Source organism: Rhinichthys klamathensis, unplaced genomic scaffold (genome assembly GCF_029890125.1).
Source record: "Rhinichthys klamathensis goyatoka isolate OS25496 unplaced genomic scaffold, OSU_Roscu_1.1 h1tg000006l_1, whole genome shotgun sequence".
NCBI lineage: Eukaryota > Metazoa > Chordata > Actinopteri > Cypriniformes > Leuciscidae > Rhinichthys > Rhinichthys klamathensis.
This window is the reverse complement of record NW_026606559.1, coordinates 6,692,974-6,707,813: the sequence shown is the minus strand read 5'-3', so window position 1 is coordinate 6,707,813 and position 14,840 is coordinate 6,692,974. Positions and strand designations below refer to the sequence as shown.

The 14,840-nt window shown below is 37.2% G+C and overlaps 1 protein-coding gene across 1 annotated transcript in view; it reads left to right on the top strand.

Moving 5' to 3' along the window:
- Window positions 1–455: 455 nt before the first annotated feature.
- Window positions 456–14,840, top strand: part of LOC130090414 (lysophosphatidylcholine acyltransferase 1) — a 55,006-nt gene continuing 40,621 nt past the window's right edge. The window contains exon 1 of the mRNA XM_056257775.1: window positions 456–812. Coding sequence (XP_056113750.1) covers window positions 699–812 — 114 coding nt within the window. The 5' untranslated portion in view covers window positions 456–698. The remainder of the gene's footprint in view (window positions 813–14,840) is intronic.

The window sequence follows — 14,840 nt, the reverse complement described above, 5'->3', positions numbered from 1 at the left end:
ACTGTTGCTAAAGGCACAATAAATTACATGATGGCTGACCTTTCCATTTGTTAACATGACATAAATTCAGGTGGCAAATTCTCCACAATATATATTAAGTAATTAAGTAATTTCATACACATCTGATCTAACATAAAAGTTTTTGATTACATAATATATGTGTGCATATATATGATTATATTCATATACAAACACACATATTATGTTAACAAAAAACTTTTATGTTAGATGAGATGTGTATGAAAGTACTTAATTACTTAATAACTGATTAATAATTGACAGAAATGATGGTCATACAATAGGCCTAGATAGATGCCTTTTGAATTTTAGGATGGGGCTCCCTCATATTTGGAAACTGTTAGCCATCAACCTTTACCGCCCATTGAAGCGGATGGAGGATCTGCGCATGCGTAGTCACATCACAGTGGAGTATCTTATGGCGTGAGCGGAGGAGGAGCGGGCCCACGCATGCGCACAGCCGGCAGGATTCTGTCCCTCCATGACATCCAGCGGGACTGACTGCTGCTGTTGCGCACACGGAAAGAGGAGTGTTCGTCAAATACATGATCCTCCTAATCCCTCAACGCTCCAGGACTGATAGATAATAACGCGCTCGAGTGGAATCCGCAGGCCTAAAGGACGCAGATACGGATATCACGGCGGTTCGGTGACTGTAATTGATTGGGATTTTTTCGAGGATGAGGCTGATCAAGAGCACACATGCGGATGGAGGACAGAAGCGCGAGCTGCCTCCTCCATTCAGGAACCCGTTCGTGCATGACTTAAGATTCACGTCCGTCCAGAAGCTCCAGGTATGTGTTGCGTTTGTGTGTGCTGATGTGGATGGGGATGTAGGCCATGAGATGTTCCTCTCTGGCCTGCTCAGATGAGTTTCCTTCCTGTGCTACATGTTGCACTCAGTCTCGAGGAGCCTATCAGCATTCAGGAATCATGCATGTTCAGCTGCTGCCTGCAGCAGAAGCGCTCTTCAGCACACGTGAGGCTACAACGGGCTTTTGTTTTATTCGCTGATCTGCGCCATCAGCTCGAGTGTATATAACATGCTAGTGTGTGCAACATCCATCATACGTCATATCACTTAGAAAACTATCTATCTGTCTATCTGTCTGTCTGTCTGTCTGTCTGTCTGTCTGTCTGTCTGTCTGTCTGTCTGTCTGTCTGTCTGTCCTGTGTGTGTGTGTAGAGAGATGGCAGCTGCTTGACAGATAATCAGCTTTGCAGGGTGAAGATGAGTCCATGTGTGTTCATGGTGGTCTCTATCAATAAACTACAAGTTGCAGTTTTTTTAAAGCAAAAATCACTAGTTAAAATGTTGCATTTTTTCTAATGAATGCATACTTTTAACAATGTATTCAGCATTACAATTTGAGTGAAAAGTTGAAGTGGAACATGAATGAGAGGTGGTTCAGTGTTCACATGAGCTAAAGCTGATGATTGTCTGTTTTTTTTCCAGCGGGATCTTGATTTTCATCTTTAAATCATAAAACATTTTAATTCAAGTTTGAAATGAGAAAAAAACAACATGTTTCAGTGTAGTTTCAGACTTTAAGATAAGTTCCTGAATTCAAATAAATGCTGTATTTACATAATATAATCAGACTCCCTAAAATTATATATCCCTGATAAATATCAGAACTCCCTACCTTCCCAAGAATGAGGGTATACAGTAAAAAAGAAAAGGACTAGTAGTTTATTTATGCAGTATTGCATGAACTATAACCCTACACACATCTGATCTGCTGATTCTCATGGTAATGTGTGAGTTCAGTATGTAAAGGTGTGTGACAAGCAGTCTTTTCAGGGACAGCCAAGCCATTAACATGGGCTGAATTGACCTCTCCAGGATCCTTTAGCATCTCCGTGTTGAAGGCTTTTGTTCTCGGATCTATGCCTCTGAAATCCTTTAATTCTTCAGCTCTCCAATTAAACGAGAGGTCTTGAAGCCTCAGGTAGTGGGCCGTTTAAGACAAAAGTTTCTTATTTGTCAGACACCGACTTTGAATAATCAGTCTTCATTGCGATTGACCGGCTTTGTCAGTTTTCACGCTTGCTTTGTTTTCGTCTGTCAGGAAAGTTTTGTTACACTTCATATTTGTATAGTGATGCAACCGATATCACCAGAGCACTTTTAGTCTTATCATGTGCAGATTCTTGGCGTTTCTTGCTTGTACAGTGAATGATATCCCTTGAATTATTCCAGTGAAATGCACACGAAATCTCTCTTAGCTTTTCTGTCTTGTACGGTGAACAATATCCCATGAATTATTCCACATGAAATCTCTGCTTTCTCCTCATTTGGACTGTTTTCACAAGGGCAACTTTAAAACTTCACCTTCATTCCTTTTCTTCACTTCTAATCCCTAATAGCATAATTTCCTGTGTGAATGTTTCTAGAATAGGAAAATATAATTGTCAATATTATTGACTGAAAGCATTTTGAATGATCCAACTGTGTTATTTTAAGTTTTTCAAGTCTTATTTTTGTGTTGGACAGACTCGTCCTCCTGAGTCATTCATTCAGAGATTGTCTCTGGCTTGTCTAGTAATGCATCATAACAGTTTATAACCACAGATTTATATGTTTTCAGACTGTTTTCAAAAGCAATACATCTGCACCGGCTTGGGTATTATGACTTTTGTGTAGATGTCAATGTTTAAATGAAAACAACACATCACATGTTAAGTATACAGTTATTGCTTATGTAATGATTGTGTTATATATATACAGCCCACTTGTTTCTCAAAAGGTTTTTAAGTGAACGTCACGTGGAGCCATTAGTAGCACAAACACATCATTTTTGTCCACGCTGGGTGTAATTCTGTGCTTTTTTACTGCTTACTCAGCTTTGTGGGATGTGTGCGTAAAATTATTGTGTGAATTTAAATCGCTCTCGGCTCCTTGAGGAATCGTTATGATATAATGTTAATGTTTACTACAAATGGTATCAGTGCATTAGATTTTTTCCTGCAGAAGCAATTGCTTTCAGTGTGCTAATCTTTATTACATCTGTCATCAATCCTGAGTGTTTTAAGTGTTCATTTAAAGCGTGTTTTCCCAAGACGTTCAATTTTTTTTAACTCTTTCCCCGCTAATGTTTTTGAAAAAAGTTGCCAGCCACCGTCAGCATTTTTGACCAGTTTTACAAAAGTTTCATTGGATATTCATATTTAAATATCCAATATATCAAACGAAGACCCTCTGCTTTTAAACAAAAGACCTGTTTTATGCTAGCTTCATTCTTTTTTTTTTTTATCAACAACAACACTTGAATGTGTTGAAGTTTCATAAAATAAACATTTTGAGCAAAAAGCTGAGAAAATTGCGTTTCTGTCAAAGACTCTCATTCTGTTCTTTTTCTCTTCCCTTCTGCATTTCACCTCTGTTTGAGCTTGTGTACCGATTCTGTGAATCTCTTTGGATAAGTGTTTGCTAAATGAACGATTGTAGTCATAGTGTTTTATCATTTTCTTTAAGAGTGTGTGGGGAGAGGACCACTTCTTAGGGGTGTTCGATTCCTGTTTTTTGGAGTCGACCCCGATTCCCGAGTCGACTCCTGTTAGATTGTGTTATGTTTATCAAAATAGACCCACTGCATTGGTAGTATAGTCTTATGTTGAACTTTATTCTTGTACAAACAGATGCTGTATTAAGCAGTGCTATAGTATTAAATAGAAAAGTATCTGTAATGTCTGTGTATTCAACGCTATCTCACGACCAATTCATACGAGTGATTAAAAGGTGGCTAATTCGTAGCCTACTAATTCATACGACCTCACTTGTACGAATTCGTACGATTTGTCTCTAAACCCACGTGATGGGTAGGTTTAGTGGCGGGGTCAGGGGTAGGTCATTCGTACGAATTTGGTAACTCGGAAAATATGTACGAATTAGCAAAAATCGTACGAATTTGTACGAGTGAGGTCGTATGAATTAGTACGAATTAGCCACCTCGTAAAAATTCGTACGAATTGCCGTGAGATCGGGCTGGTGTATTTGACAAATATTGCATTTATTTCACTTCAGCTGTCATAAAGTATGCAAACACACGCGAGCATCACTACGAGAAGCACAAAGTGTCCGACTTCATTTCTCCATTTTCTGCTCCTCCCCGCCTGCACGCGGCCGACGAACCATAGACTGTAAAAAATAACACGAACACACCTCACGTCTTAAACAGAATCGATACTGGTAGTCGATTCCGGTCCTGGAGTCAATTCCGATGGCTATTGAGAGTCGACTCCAAATCACTACCATTTCTTCTTTTGCTCGCGCAACAACAGACATTTTATTTCTCAATTTTAGGCTGGGCTTTCCATTTAAAGATTATTCAACAAGTGTGATTTGCTCTTACATAGTTTTAAATACTCAATAACTAAGAGGGTTTTTGACACCAAATAATGCTTGAAAGTGGACTGGTTTTGACTCCGTTTGTGAGCTCATGTATGCGGTTGTTTTTTGCAGCCATATCAGGGCTCCAGACTGCGACCAAATGGTCGCATTTTGCGACTAAAATTGGAGTGTGCGACTGAATTTTACATCCAGTCGCACATGTGCGACCAGTAAATTTGCCTCACGTTAAACGCATGGTTAAGCATTGAAGGGGCGCGTCAATGAATCCGGAATGAGTGAGTGTGACAAGAATAGAGAGCGCGCGTGTCTGTGGGAAGGAGAAGGAGACAAATATCACAAGCTGCTATGTGCGTCTGAGCAATGAGCGATCTATCGACTCGTTACCAAGCAGCGAATGCAAACAAAATGAAAGTGGAACGAAAATACGCTACTCATTTATGCTTCACGGACCGTTAATTATTCCGGACCAATAATAGACAGAGCAGCGCATAGCCTTTCTTATGTATATCAATGGAGCAGTGCCCCGAACCATTGACAGTAAAATAAAGACCTGAACTTGCCAGTCGCGGGCCGATCTCGCTCACGCGACACTGTTACTAGGAGATCCAGTGAAGAAATCCATTAAATTCGCCTCAGAATTAATAACATCATCGCTACCAGATCCAGTGAGAAACATTCCGATTCGGCGCAGAGTTCTGTTATAAACCATAGATATCAGATCACACAGTGCTGACGTGGAAACCAGGAGAAAAACTTGTAGAAGTCCACAAATCAGCAACATTCACCATGGATTTAGGCTAATGTAGTAAGTAGCCTAACTCTAACCATAAATATGAAAATGTGAAATAGTCAAACGCAGCCTACACATCTTTTCTAGCACTTCAAAACTATAATATCATATAGAAATGCTTTTTTAAACTTATTTTTTATGTGATGACCAACACATTTTTTGTTCATCCTTCAAACATTGTCCTAAAACTAAACATTTTAAGATGTTGGATAACTCTTATTTAAACACTTATTTTAAAAAAATACCATTGTAAACAAGTCAAGTCAAATATATTTATATAGCACTTTTCACAATACAGATTGTATCAAAGCTGCTTCACAGTATCAGTCAAAACAACTTAACAGTGTTTGTTTATTACTGGAAAAAGACATCCAAGTTTGGTAGAGCTGATCAGTGGTATGATGGGTCATTTAATTTGAATATCCCCACAGGTAGGATGTTTATTGGCTATGTTCACTCCTTAATATACATTTTTTCACTCCTTTTTTTTTTTTAATTAATATTAAGACATAATGAATGATAATAATAACAAAAGTTAATTTCATCTACACCCTAAATAAAGCTTAGTGATTTATTGTTTTTTTCTTTTTGTAGAACTCAGTGTGAGTTCTCATTTGAGGTCATGCTGCCCTCAAAATTGAGTCTGGATCCCTGTGAACTTAAAATAAAACTGCATATCGTAATATCTGTACGTTAAGTCTCTTTATTATTAAAGAATTTGTCAGTATTACAGTTATTTTGGGTAAAATTTGAATAATTGCATTGCAAGCTGATTTAAGGTGTGCCCGTAAATTTTCTGCTTGTGCTCCTAAAATTTTCAGTCAGGGGCAACAGCGCTCCTAGTAAAAAAAGTTAGTCTGGAGCCCTGCATATACAAATAAAGAAGCTGTCACATAGTGCCACGTTGATGCCTTCCTGTGTATTTTTAAGTGGTGATCTTTCACATTTCTTGCTATGCCTAATGTTCATTTCTTTAGTCAGTGAGATTCAGGATTTTTGAAGGAGTCCAGCAACTTTTGTAAAGTTGTAACCTCGTTCTGCAGACCACTCATGTCGTTCCAAACCCGTAAGACTTTCGCTCATCTTCAGAACACAAATGAAGATCTTGCTTTCTGTCTCTCCATTGACAGCTACCATGTTGATGCTTCAAAAAGTTCATAAAGAGATCATAAACTAATCCGTATGAATCGAGTGGAGTCCAATTTTTTCGCTTTATATTATAAACAGATTTAATTTAGTCTTTTATTCATATTTTATTCCCCTCTTCATGTCAAGTTCTCCAGCACAAAGTTTTAATAGTGAAAAAAACTCTAAAAAGTAAATGGGAATTGTGTGATCTCCTTAATCCAAAATGCAAGACTACAGCTCTGAATATCCGGAGCACTTTTTAGAATCTACTTTATATGTCATGAACTTGAAGATAAATCAGGAAGCATTTAGTAGTAGTATATAACTATAAGCAGTTCTTCAAATGTGTGTAAAAAATTCATTTCTCAAAAAAAATAAATATATATATATATAAATATATTTATAATTGGGGCTTAACAGTTAAAAAAACTCACTGTTCAGTTTTTATCACGGTTTCAGTACGGTTCGGTATGTGCTATGTTCAAGACTACTGTCAAATACAAATAAAGAAAATGAGAACAAATAATCTAATTACAAGCAACAGCAGTCCTCATTTGCTTCTGGCTCTTGAATGTTTAAATTGGCAAGACTCTGTCTGTCTGTTTTACACGTTGTTCTTTTCAATAAACCATATTATAGATGCGTCGTCAGATTTAAGATGAACCACGGTGTAAGTGTGTGCCAATCCGGGGGTGGAGAACTGTATGGTTAGTTTTTTTTTTTACAGAGAACCGTTACACCACTAATATATATATTTTCACTACATTATTATTTTGTCCCCCTGAAATGCTTCAGTTCGTTGAACGCATTACTTACTATCTAAGGTTTTGGGTGTTTTCACACTAGCACTTCTGGTGCACAGCCAAGTTCATTTAACATCAGACCTTGGTTCATTTGTATGACGTGAATGCTGTTTTCTGAACTCTGGTCTGGTGTGCACACATGAATCATACCTGAATCTGTTTAAAAGGTGTTCTGGGATATCCAAAGTATACAATTTGATACAAGAAATGCTTTGCATTTATCTGTCTTGGGTGAAGAGCTGCCGGTTTGACTCAAATGCATCGCAGTTCAGACCCAAGGGCAGCCAGATCGGTCAAACTCCTCAGACCAAGCAATTAAAACAGTGAAAGTACCTTTCAACAGTCACTGTGTCGTGATGTAGGCTACTTAAATCATTTAAAGGTGCAGTATGCGATTTTTCAAAATCGTTGTTGAACACTGTTGATATTTGAAATCAGCCCAAACAAACACAACCCTCCCTTCATTGCTCCGCCCCCAAAATGCACGAACACTCGTTGTTTTCGTTGTTAGTCGCCACCAGCACATAAAACAATGTCACTCACGTATGGAGCATACAATGCAACCTCGGCGTCGGTTTTCAGGCCCTCACACTTGCGCCGGGGACACACTTAACGACTGTAAGGCTGATTATGAATGTAATCTGATACTTACGACTGATCGTGCCCAAACGTGCAGAGTCAGAGACAGCTGCGTTCAGTCGGTGTTCACAGTCAATGTTTAAAATCTGCTCCAGTCATTGGAAACAGTCTGTTAGTGTGTTCATTTCAGTCTTAGAATGTTTCAACTAGTCGCTAAGTGTGTCCCCGGCATTAGGACCCTATGATTTCCGTGATGCGGAAAATTCGGACAGAATCGCGGAATCCAGTCATAAACGGAATTCACTGTATAACGCAGAATTTCACAGAATTTGTCAAATTTTTGATGATTAGATAAAAAGCAGGTCAGTGCACTTAAATCAAATCGCAATATAGAGTTGTGAATATTAAACCGCAAAAAGACTATATAAATATGAACCCTGCATGTTTCGCGTGTCTCTTTGTGAATGAATGGCGCAGACGGGCAGTTTCATTTCCCACACACACATGCGTGATGCTCAAAGTGTTTTTAACCTTTGCTGTCTCACTATATGAGGACATGAATGCATGATCTCATCTCCAAAGCGCACACACACTGAAGCAAAAAAGCGAGTCACTTCATGAGGATTTTACCATTTCATTTGAGAAAAAATATGGTCATATCATATACACAGAAACTCAAAGGTCTTTATGGCAAACTGTCAAAATAACTTGAAAAAATTATGACAGAAATATATTACTATTGTAGAGTAGAATTTAGCATTGTCTCAATGTAAAAATAATACTAACACTAATACTAATAATAATAATAATTACTATTAAAACTTTATTTTTTTGTGCAGCACTTTGTTTGACAAAAAAGTTTGTTTGATTTTCATATAATAAAAAGATAAATTAAATTAATGTTTTATGTCTTTATTTGATTGCCAGAAAAAATTAAATACGCAACACAGAATTTCTGAAATAAAATAAAACTTCTCTTAGAAATTAAATTAATTTTAAATTAATAAATGTTTTTTTATGAATTCAATTTGATTATTAGAATTTAATTAAACCATTAAAATGGAATCCAGAAAACTTAAAACAGTTGAAACAGAATTTGAGAAAAAAAGAAATGTATTTCATAGGGGCTCTGAACATGTAATAAATTGTATTATGATTTCAATTAATTAGACATGCTTTTTGATAACAAAAAAATAAATTTAACCATTAAAATGGATTCCCCAAAAATGTAAACGGAAAAACAGAATTTGGAAAAAAATAAGACGGATTTCATAGGGCCCTGCTTAGCTCTTTTCAAAAGGCGTTGTCATTTAGGAATAAGATTGCATTTGTGTTTGAATCAATATCACAATATTTTAATGATTAATCGTGCAGATCTAGTTTCCACTGTCTTTTTGGTTTTCCGCTTCAGATGGTTGATTCCACAGTGACACCAGATGGTTCATGTCGATATGTGGATCTATCTCAGTTTGAGGTGGCTTCAGGACAGGTGGCGTCACCTGCATGCTTGACAGGTTTGACAGAATCACTGAGTGATGAGCGTGAACCGAGCAGGAGGAAACACTCACAGCACTGGGAGACGTTGTGTGGAGGAAATGACTCATGGGTTTCAGATGATGCAGAATGAGTCTTCACTTCAAGACCACTGATAAGGCAGTGGTCAGCCTAGGATGCGTCTTTAAAGGAACGGTTCACCCAAAAATGACTTTTACTGTCATCATTTACTGTCCTGATGTTGTTCATAACCCATGTAAACTTTTTTTGTTCTGTTGGACACAAAAAAAGATCAGATCCAAACAATATTGGAGTTTCATCAAAAGGAAAAAAAGACAAAGATATTTTTCCAAAATATCATCTGATACCATTGTTATACCACCATGGTACTTTTTATAAGGATTTCTTTAAGGAGAAATACAAATGCCTTCGTCTTTAAGTCATTAACGGCTTGAGCATTAGCTGATCGAGACAGTAAGATTTTTATATTTCAGTTAGATTTGATACATATATCAAATCAATAAATCACAATATAGTTATTTTTGCTTTAAAGGGTTAGTTCACCCAAAAATGAAAATTCTGTCAGTAATTACTCACCCTCATGTTGTTCCAACCCCGTAAGACTTTCGTTCGTCTTCAGAACACAAATTACGATATTTTTGATTAAATCTGAGAGCTGGATCACTCCTCCATAGGCTTCTTAAGGGATCGAAACTGACCGGCCCAAAAGTTATTGAAAGACATCGTTAAAATAGTCCAAGTGACTACAGTGGCTCAACCTTAAGTTTATCAAGCGACAAGAATACTTTTTGTGCGCAAAAAACAAACAAAAATAACGACTTTATTCAACTAATCATTTCCTTCTCTGTACGGCCGTGATATTTCACGTAGTGATATTGTGCAAAGCTTCTAGGTTGCACGTCACACGCAGGCTCACTATTGGCCGACGCTGGTCGTGTGTGATGCGTGACGTACAACCTAGAAGCTTTGCGTAGTTTCACTACGTGAAATATCACGGCCCACAGAGAAGGAAATGATTAGTTGAATAAAGTCGTTATTTTTGTTTGTTTTTTGCGCACAAAAAGTATTCTTGTCGCTTGATAAACTTAAGGTTGAGCCACTGTAGTCACTCGGACTATTTTAACGATGTCTTTCAATAACTTTTGGGCCGGCCAGTTTCGATCCCTTAAGAAGCCTATGGAGGAGTGATCCAGCTCTCAGATTTAATAAAAAATATCTTAATTTGTGTTCCGAAGATGAACGAAAGTCTTACGGGGTTGGAAAAACATTAGGGTGAGTAATTACTGACAGAATTTTCATTTTTGGGTGAACTAACCCTTTAAGGTTTTTATGATATCAAAAATGTTGATAGCATTGAAATTTCATAATTCTTATCTCATATGCATTTTCAATATCATTTAAAAAAGTAATACTAGCCTAAAAAAACCTCTCAATCTTACTGAAGACAAGTAAACGGTGATAAAGAAAGAGCAAAGAAAGCAAACTACAATAGAACAAATAAATAAATGAAATAGACCTGACAAACTCAAGCACTCGTAGTCTTTACTGTGTAAAATAAATATACATTCATTCTTATTAAAGTGATTCAGTCAAGAGCAGTGAGATATTTTCTCTCTTTTTTGTTCATTCAGGGCCTGAATTTTTAATTTTTGAAAATGGGGGGAATTCCCTTTTAGGTCACTCTTTTGGGGGGTTTAATTTTTTTTAAATTTGTGGTGCGATGTGGTGATGTAAAGCCATTTGCACATTTTGAGAGGGAAAGAGAGAGAGCAGTTTGTGAAATTACGTCTCACAGAAAGTTTTCAAATTACTTTGTAAGTTATTTAATAAAGAAATATGAATTGTACCTCACCTTCAGCATTGAGGCTGTGCCGCTGCATGTCATGTCATAACTCTCACTGCAGGCGTGCATCTTTATGCGTAATCAGCATGAGATCGGTTTATTAGATCAGCCTTTATAGTGACCGCCGATCAAACTTCCCAAAGCGATTATCGGCCGATCAATCGGAGCACCCCGATTAGAGAGCGCCCGCATACTAAAATGAGTTCTCTTTCACTGCTAATTGTGCGTCAACAGTTTAAAAGCATGCTGTTTTTAAACCGCTATGCTTCAAAACGCTTGCAATCTATAATGGTGTGTTCACACCGAATGCGAATTTAATTATTTGCGCGAGTAGATTACATACAAAGTCAATGCAAAGATGAGAATAGACGCATCATTCGCGCCGGGCGTCGCGAATGACGCGAATTGGGTGACGCGTTTTCCGCGAACGTCTTCCTCGCAAGTTGAACAATTTGAACTCGAGCGGAAGATTCACATGACGCTTTATTGCGCCAGCCAATCAACGAAGAGCTAATTGATACGTCCGGTTTATCACTGTTGTCGAAAATGGAGGAGATGCTAATTGTTGCCGTCTGTGGGTACCCTGAAATATACGATACTACGTTGTATGCTTACAGAGACCGGGCAAAAAAGGAAATAGCTTGTAGAAAAATAAGCGAGAAAGTTGGACTACCTGAGTGATGAAAATATACACAGATGGTGCTGTGAACCCAGACACGTCGCCGTTTGGCTTTCCTCCGTATTTGGGACTTCCACAACAAGTACAGAGCAGCAATATCTTTTATTTCAGACATGACGGAAACGTATGCCAGAAAGAAATTGTGTTTTTTTTTATTCGCGAATGACGCGGACACGCGAATGGGTTCAAAATGTTTAAGCGTCTAACTAGACGCGTATTTGTCGCTCTATTCGCGTTCGGTGTGAACACACCATAAGCTTTCGTGACCGCGCAGCAACGTCACATGAACGTAACCGCGACAGGCAAATATCTCGGTTTACAAATTTCTACTGGTTAATCGTGTCTACTAGGGCTGGGTATCGGCAAGGGCCTCACGATATGATATATTGTGATTCGATACTGCAATAGCCTATATTGCGATACTTAAAAAAATATATTAAATGTAAAGGATAATAGAGCTGAAAATGCAACTTGCTGTGTACCAGCTGAGGTATTATGGTACATGTATCACACATTATATTGATAACTCGGCAGAAAACTAAAAACTTCCATTCCAATTTATTAGGAAAGCTATTTGCATTGCACAGTGTCACTGAACAATGAACACTGAAATGTATGAAGTGTATATTGTGCCACTGAACACTTTTAACTAAAAATGAAAATGCCACAAAATGTATAAAACTGAAATTCCTTCTGTTGAAAATAAAAGTTATTTTTACGAATGTGGGTATCTAAACAGTTGCTGGTCCCCTGTGACTTCCATAGTAAATATTTTCATACTATGGAAGTCAATGGGGAACAGCAACTGTCTGGTTAGCCACATTCTTCAAAATATCTTCTTTTGTGTTCAGCACAAGAAAGAAATTAATACAGGCTTGGAACACTATTAGAGAGTAAATAGGAACACAATTTTCACTTTTGGTTCAACTATCCCTTTAAGGACAAGCGGCAACATGTTTACTTTTAGGCTACTGTCACTTTAATACTGGCACGCATCTAATAAACACACATAGGTATGGCACGCAACTAGGGATGCGCGGTATACCGGTACTGCAAAAATACCGGTTTATATTATATTTCAAACGGTACAATATCATCATTTTGTTCAATTCGGTATTTGATGCGCTGCTGTTTCGAAGTTCACCGCTAGGCGGCAGTTTGCTACCTAAACTGACGTGGGTCACGCGAAACCGGCAAACGGTGACAACAGAGGAACACGATGGATCAAACCGGATCAAACGAAGCTCATTCGAATTTCTACACGCCCGAAATTAATAAATAGAGAGAGCAGTATAAGTGAAATAAGGCATTACTTTGCCAACAAAAGTAATGAGAAAAGTAAAGAAACCGATCTCAATTCACCACTCTGCAAACGGGGAGGCAACACATCAAATCTGCCGAAGCACTTGACTTGTCAGTTGCTCATCTTGACTTGTTCAAAGAGTTCAGAGATCGACAGGTTAGTCCATCATTCAACTGATTTAATTTAGACTTTTATTGAACACTGAACAGCGCACATACATAAGAGCTTATCAATTATATATGATACGGTAAACACGAAAGCTCAAATCTGATTGCATGACACGCTAGAAACAATTAAGATTAGGTTTCATCATTTTTGCACTTTCAAACAAACATATATTAATTGAATTTGAACGAATAAAGAATAAAAATGTGAATAATATTAATTTTAGTATTAGTGATAGTAAAATTAATGGCATATTAGTGCAGCTGTGGTGACCCCTAGAGCAATAAGCCGAGAGAGTAATAGTAGTAATATGAATATTACTAATATTACAATTAAGCTACATTTGTAAACATTAATTAGGTAACCTGACCTAACAATATAGCATTTATTAATCTATATCAATCAGTAATTAAATGACCTAGAAAATTAAATTTACTAATACATGTTTTTACTTTTTAGCATGTTAACATTACTATATGCAATGCATTAAACTAATATGAACCCAAACAGTAACCAAACCAAGATGAATAAATGCAATAAATGTTGATAAATCTCTGTTGATGCATGACAGCTAATAGTTTACATGTCATTTCATTATTCTATTATTATTATTATATGTGAATCTATTATTATAGATATTAACCTATTTTAATTGTATAATTTCAGTTTTTTTTTTTTTTCAAAATCAAAATTTAACCTACTGTATGTTCCCTGACTGAATTTTTTTTTTTTTTACAATTTGATACATTTTCTTTGCACATTTGGTAATGGGTAATTTCAAGCAGTGTTTTTTAAGTGTCACTTAAATTTTGAGACTGTTTTTTTTTCTTTTTTTCTGTGGTATCGATTTAGTATCGATACCGAGGTATTAGGTTCTGGTATCGTACCGAAGCCCAAATTGTGGTATCGAGCCATCCCTACACGCAACCAAATTTCTCTCAAATGTTTGCTTTCACTTTAGACATAACCAACTGTGTTTATGTAAACCTTGTGTGTATTTGACAGTATGAGCGTAATGAGATTCGAAAGAATTGTTGTTGAGATTCGAAAGAATTGTTGTTGAGACAGAGGCTCCAGAACTGAACTGATAGAATGCACTGTAACATGATACTACGATATTTCTTCAAAAGCAGATCGTGGAGGCCTTTTAATCGTCCACGATCAAAAATCGTGATATCGCACACGCCTAAACCAAAGTGCACCCACACGTCGGCTCTGCAAGCTCATATGTTCCGCCATGCTCGCTCCCGCTTACCTCTGAGACATTGGCCGTATGAATCTATATGACGGGCAACTGTTAGCGTTGTAGACAGTGATTCAGCCGTCTACATTAACTGACGATGTAGTTTGACAAACAAAGGGATTTGATGAAATGTTAACGTCATTTTTAAATCCGTTTAAAACATGATTTAAAAAAAAAGTATAGCTACACTGAAATGAAAAAAATTATCGCGATAGTTAGCTGTATCGATATTTTTGCACACCCCTACATACAAGTGTCAAAAATACTTTCAAAAGATGATTACTGTACATTTACATGGCAGCTGCTCTCGCCGGATCAACGACTGTGTGAACGCAGGTTTGAATGGTGCAGTGTGATGATCATTCTTTCAAAGGTTAACCAAAGTCCCTGAAGTCTTTGGTTTTAGTTACACACCATAAG